This window comes from Lactuca serriola, chromosome 4 (genome assembly GCF_051521515.1).
Source record: "Lactuca serriola cultivar US96UC23 chromosome 4, Lser_US96UC23_V15, whole genome shotgun sequence".
Taxonomy (NCBI): domain Eukaryota; kingdom Viridiplantae; phylum Streptophyta; class Magnoliopsida; order Asterales; family Asteraceae; genus Lactuca; species Lactuca serriola.
Window position 1 is genome coordinate 330729275 of NC_136411.1, and position 7059 is coordinate 330736333.

Genomic DNA, 7059 nt, shown 5'->3' on the forward strand with positions numbered 1-7059 from the left:
GCTTCTCGACCGATATGCACTCCTGGATCGGTATAAAATGGACACTCTTGGTCAATCGATCCACGATAACCCATATCGAATATACTCCACATGCGGTCTTGTGAAGCTTAGTGATGAAATCCATAGTAATGTTCCACACAGGGATATCTAACAGTTGCATCTTGTCATGAGGCCTCTTGTGCTCTGCCTTGACCTTCCTACAGGTCAGGCATCTCTCTACGTACCAGGCTACATCCCGCTTCATGCATGGCTACCAGTAATCGAGTCGAAGATCTCTGTACATCTTCGTTGCCCCGTGATGGATGGAGAACATGGACTTGTGGGCCTCATCCATCAATATTGGCGTACTCTGCCCCAGTACGGTACCCAGACCCTCCCATGCAGGGTCAACAATCCACGGCTATCGTAATCGAAGGAGGCCACCTGGCCTATAATCCGCTCACACTTTCGGCGCTCCTCCTTCAGGCCCTCAACTTGCGCCTCTCTGATCTGCTCCAGCAATGGAGTAACCACTGTCATCCTTAGACATATATCTCAAATCGGGCCTTTGGATTGTGAGTTTGGGCCTTAGTCTAGGACCAAACTAGGTGAGGGGTAAAATGGTATTTTTACCTTATATTTGCATGGTATTTTTACCAAACTAGGTGAGGGGTAAAATGGTATTATTGGATTTGGTTTGGAACCTAATTGCTAATTGGGTGTTATTTGTTTGTTAGCGCGAAGATTCTAGTGGATCAACGATCAGAGATTTATTTGTGGGTTCAACTGTTAGTGTGAGTCTTCTCATTGTACAATTGGTCAAAGGCACCAATGTTGACCCATTTGATTTATGTATTATAGGAAGACTAGGAGGTGGCTCTTAGCAATCTATATGCTAGAAGAGATTCTGAACTCTGGTAGTTAACTGGTTAAGCAGTTGTAGATTGTATGCTAGTTGTCTTTGTGATGCTTTCATGGAAGACCAAGAGGTGGCTCTTGGCACTTATCTGTAAGACCCAGGGTTTTGGACCCCAACTTGGCAATAAAGACCATGATACGGCTTGTGGCATAATGGCAAGACTATGGTTGGCACATAACACCTTTTATCATATGTTTGATATGTATGGCTCGTATGATATGTATGGATCGTATGTTATGTATGGTATGTGGTATTTAGGGAACTCACTAAGGTTTGTGCTTATAGTTTGTGGTTTATTGTTTCCAGTGGCGAGTCTAGAATAAGAAACCATATGGTTCACTAATTTTTCTATAGAACTTCAAAGATTTTATAGGTAAGGTAGGTCCTAATTTTTTTTAAAGGTATGTCATTAAAAATTTTCAATATAAATTTTAGCTAAATTAAAATAATTAGGTGGGTCATTGGAACCACCTTACTTACACATAGACTCGCCCCTGATTGTTTCAGGTACTTCCTGTTCGAAAGGGAAGGGCCCGACTTGATCGCAATGCATACACCCGTGTTTTTCCATAGTCCGTGATTTTAGGATTTTACTCTGATAATTGTTTTACTCTGAAATGCCTTTAAATGTTTAAATAAAGATAAATGAATATTTGAATACATATTAAAAATGAAAATTTTATCTTATGATTTCTGGGGTGTTACAAATAATATTATATTCAAATTAGGGTTATCTAGGGCATCCTTGTTGCACTATAAATAGGCCCTCACCCTTAAGGATTTTTGGCCACTGGAAACCCTAGAGGAATAACGAAAATTCCTAGCTCTCCCTCTCCCCTCTCCCCTCTCATCCTCTTGCTTGTTTAGGTGTGATCTACTAGAGGTGTGACACTTGTGACGCTTGCTCTCAAAGTTTGAAGAAGACTAGGATTTTTATTGTTATTGCTATATAACAACCAAGGTATGTTTTCTTAACCCTATTTTATAGATTTCGAAAATATACTAATACTATTAGGGTTTTTCGTTTGATGTTCAAAAGTTGTATGTTCAATTATAGAAAACATAGATCAAGAATTAGGGTTGCAGGAACACATAGAATTTTGTTTGTTATGCTCAAAACCCATCACTTAGGACATCATTTTGGGCTTGGATCTGAGTTTTGGATGTAAGAAGTTAATGTAATAAGCTCTAATGGATTTTTGGGACTGGGCTGCGTACGTTGGGCGTACCTGGTGGTATGCTGCACATACGCGGTCAGTGCCCCGCTTTTGGTCAACATCAGAGTACGATAGGCGTACTCTCTTGGTACACAGGGCGTACTCTGCTAGGAAGAAATATTGACTTTTGGACCTTGACCGTTGACTTTGACTTTGACCAGGGTTGACCAAGTTTGACTTAAGGACATTTAGGTAATTTGATTTATAGTTTTAGATTTGGTTCCTTTATATAGGTGACCAGTAGAGATAGTTTCAGAGCAGTGATCGGTGCAACTATTCTTTCAAACTATGAGGTGAGTCTCATCCATGTATCCATGGGTCAAAGACACCAATGTTGGCCCATTATTCGGTTATGTAGAATGCTATTTGTTGTGATATATATATATATATATATATATATATATATATATATATATATATATATATTTGTGTTTGTATGATCTTGTTGAAATATACCCCAGGGCGGGGCCCAATACGACATATCGGGTTGAAATATACCCTAGGGTGGGGCCCATTATGGCATGTTCGGGTTGAAATATACCACAAGGTGGGGCCGAGTATCATACGATCGGGTTGAAATATACCCTTGGGCGGGGCCCATACTTGCTTATTGGGTTGGAATATACCCCAGGGTTAAACCCAGTTGTATGTTTGGTATGTTGTATTTTGAGAAACTCACTAAACTTTTTGCTTATGGTTTAATATTTATGCTTTCAGATACTTTGGGTTTGAAAGGGAATGACTCGACGTGACTGCACAACATCCCCCTAGAGTTTTCTGCCTTGACGATTAATGATATTACTCTGATGTTTAAATGATATATTCATTTTGATCGGTTATGGTACAACTCGTTTGTATGATTCATTGTTTTAAAAATGAAAAAATTAACCTTGGATTTCCACAACTTTATATATTTTTTGTGGGGTAGGTGGACAAATAGTTTCAAGCAAAATCCCATGTTCATTGTAAAACTTTTGCATGTCATTTGAAATAAATTTTCCATCATTATTGGTACAAATTCTTTTGACAAATTTTCCAAATCGAGTTTTCATCATGTTGTTAAAATTTATCAAGCAATTGCTTGCTTCATGTTTGAATTTTAGAAGAAAAACCTTAAACAACTCTACTAAAATCATTAACTATGGTTAAAAATAATTTTCCCCCAAAAGAGATGGAACACGATACTTACCCCAAAAACCATAATGTAAAAGCTCAAAACAATCACCGGTTTTAATATTACTATTTAATAAGGGAAGTCTATTATGTTTTGTCTCGGAACAAACACACATTTATCAAAAGAACTATTACTAAGAAAGTTATTAAGTTTGTCACCAAAAGTGTGCCCCAATCTTTTATGCCAAATATCCATAGTTGTTGTCATGACTTGCTTCTCCTTTCCAATCATCCTCATTTGGCATAGACCATTCCTATACTCACCGTAGCAATCAAGCTCCTCGTGTGAAGTTTCTGCATTACACACAAATCACGAAAAGAAAAGTTATGGTAGATTACAGATTCTTGCTCAACCTACTAACGGATAAAAGATTGCAAGTGAATTTAGGAATGTGCAAAACTTTTTTTTATTTTAATTCCTCCTGACAATGAACATTCTCTTTCCTTTCACGGGTATCGTATCCTAGGGGTGTAAACGAGCCGAGCCGAGCCCGAGCCTAACCAAACTCGAGCTCGGCTCGTTTAATTTGAAGAAGCTCGAGCTCGAGCTCGATTCGAGCCTTAAAATGAAGCTCGAGCTCAGCTCGTGAACAATTTAGTGAGCTCGCGAGCCTAAACGAGCTTAAACGAGCCTATATATATACACACTCTCTCTCTCTCTCTCTCTCACACACACACACACACACACACACACACACACATATATATATATATATATATATATATATATATATATATATATATATATATATATATATATATATAGGCTCGTTTAGGCTCATTTAGGCTTGCGAGCCCACTAGCTGAAGCTCGGTTCGAGCTCGTTTAATAAACGAGCCTCATATTTGGGCTCGAGCTCGGCTCGGGCTCGTTTAATTCGATCTCGAGTCGAGCTTTTAACGAGTCGATCCCGAGTAGCTCGGCTCACTTACACCCCTATCGTATCCCAATTGGGAATAACAACCGGTGTTTCAAAATGATTTTTAGTTTTATTTTCAAAAATATTAAGCATCATCTATATGATTAATAGATCCCAAGTCAATAATATATCAACAGTTAAAATTCGATCATCAACCAAATAATTACACTAATAAGTTTTATCTTTTGATATATAAAAAAATTCAATGGATAATATGGATTACACATGTCATCGTTAATAAATGTCACATCATTAAAATTAACCAATTAATAAGCTTTTACAATAAATTTGAATAAAATCCATAAGTAAAAAGATACTATGTGTTTTTTCTTTCCTGAAAAAGAAAATAATATACGAGTTTTTTTATTTTTTTTTCCGACAATCGATATACTTTTATGTGAAGCCTGACGTAGTAGCAAATGAAACGTGAGGGGCTTTGTTAGACTTTCCTGAAGTTTGAGGGGCTTTCTTGAAATATATTTATTTCCCCTTTTGAAGAGCACTAACCTGAAAAATCACTCATGTTTGGCTTCGAATCCTTTGCTTAACTCACACAACACACAACAATAAGAAATCATCATCAACGATTCACCGATTCATCTAAACAGCAGTTGAATCAAGCAATCAGAATCAATCGACAGAGAAATGGCTCGAGCTGGAGGAATAACGAATGCAGTAAACGTAGGGATAGCAGTACAAGCTGATTGGGAGAATCGAGAATTCATTTCTCACATCTCACTCAATGTTCGTCAACTCTTCGATTTCCTTGTTCAATTCGGTAAATCCTCACTTGATCTCGATGATTTCTGTTTTCATTGACTTAATTTGAGTTCGTAGTATACTCGTAATTGTGATCTATTAGACGAATTTCCATCGAACGATTGGGCTGCGGAGGTTCCTTGTTTCGTTTGGATTCGTGTTGTTGATATCTCCAAAATTTCACTTGCCAATTGAATGGAGAGATACACATGGAACATCCACTAAAATTTTGGTGCTTTTTTCTGTAAATTGTGTACATTCAATCTAATTGCTCTTGTGTATTAATGGAATACATTTTTCGCTTTCAGAGGCTACAACAAAGAGCAAATTGGCATCTCTGAATGAGAAACTTGACACACTAGAGCGTCGTCTAGAAATGCTTGAAGTACAAGTGGGTACTGCTACAGCCAATCCAAATTTATTCAAGACTTGATTTCCTCGACTATGGCATTGTAGAGAAAAAAAAGCAAAAGCAAAGGCCAACATCAGAATGTGAGGTGATTAAGCTTGTTCAAAAAATTCAGTATGATACGTATGAAGTTTGTTTTGCCTATTTTTCTATATATTTATTCATGTAGCTGATCTGTGCATTTTGTAATTGGAAGAGTTCCCTTCTCTTTGTTTTCATATCACTTTTTATCTCAATGAAGATTTGAATGCAGTTTGTTGTGCCTTCCTTATGCATCTCACTGATCCAAAAGAACAATTAGAAAGTTCACAAATCTTCCATGCTTTGCATCACATTAACTTCAGTCATGCTCATGCATATCTGATATATATCATTGATTGATTTTATTGGTTTATTGAAGATTATAGAACAAATGAGTTTCTATGATATAATGGCTATGATAGTTGCATGTTATAACTGTATAAGAATCTCCATGCCTTATTTGCCTTCTAAAAGTTGTTAATCACTTATATGCCATTATGCCCCTATTTATTTGCAAAACCATTCATTTGTAGAGTATATCTGTATGAATACACATTTATGTCTCAAAAACATTTTGGGTAAAGAAGAAATATATAAACTTCTGAAATCTAATTCTTTATTATGGCTTGAGTTCTGTTGATGAGTTCTTGAGGTCACTTAAACTCTGGTAAGTATTCCTTATTAAGCTATGTTGATTTTAAATCAATACTTTTATTGCTTGCCATGAAAGTAGCAAAGGGTTCCTTGGGATAGAAGTGATAGTAAAAAAGGGAATAAATAAATAGATAGATACCTAAATGCACATAAAAATAAAATATGTAACAAAGATCTATACTACTTGGCCAATATGGGAGAGGTGAATTACAATATTCATAGAACAACCCATGCTTCAACCTAAGACCTCACTTATGGATTCTCACAATTTGAAAAATATTGTATGCAAAGTGTTATTGGCTTCTTTTATTCATCTATTTTAGGTTCTTGTGGTGTTAGGTGCTTTTAACCTCAATGTATTCATCATACTTATTTATAGGGGTGTTGATCGGGTAATATTTTGGGTTTCGGGTAATTTGGTTTTTTCATGTTAAAAAAAAATACCTGTTACCCGACCCAAATTAAATTCGGGTTTGGGTAATTTGGGTAGTGGGTCGGGTTTGGGTAATTTGGATACTACCCGAAATATATAATTTTTTTTGAATTGCACCTGAAAATAAATTTAATGAAATAAATACGTCGTGTTTTATTAGTCTTGTTTATATAAACAAACGAGGCATAAACCGAGTTACTCAAACTTTGAACATTGAGATTTTTTAGTCAATAATACTTGAAATATCAAGTAATCTTTTAACAACTTTATTTAATCTAATAAGATGTTAAAAAAACAAATACTTAAAGATCTTAGTTTAAAAGTTTAAAATGTTTAAGATAATTGTAGTCATAATTTTTGCCATGTTCTGAAGTTTCGTCAAGATAATGAGTTTGTTAGTTGCAATAAAAATTATAATCTAGAAAGCAGTTAAGTTTTAAAGAACATGATAACATATAAACAATTGTTTTTAATATTTTTAGTGTTATACTGCCATAATAAAAAAGATTCATGTTTTACAATAATGATAGTTAGTTTAAGCGTAATCAAATACTTGCTATAGAGTACAAGGTTTAC

General features: G+C 35.6%; 1 protein-coding gene across 1 annotated transcript; it reads left to right on the forward strand.

Annotated features, from left to right (window-relative positions):
- Positions 1–4712: 4712 nt before the first annotated feature.
- BRK1 (BRICK1) lies at positions 4713–5642 on the forward strand. Its single transcript, XM_079035015.1, has 2 exons — positions 4713–4985; positions 5275–5642. The coding sequence occupies exons 1-2, from the start codon at positions 4853–4855 to the stop codon at positions 5397–5399; spliced, it is 258 nt and encodes an 85-aa protein (XP_078891141.1). The 5' UTR covers positions 4713–4852; the 3' UTR covers positions 5400–5642.
- Positions 5643–7059: the final 1417 nt, after the last annotated feature.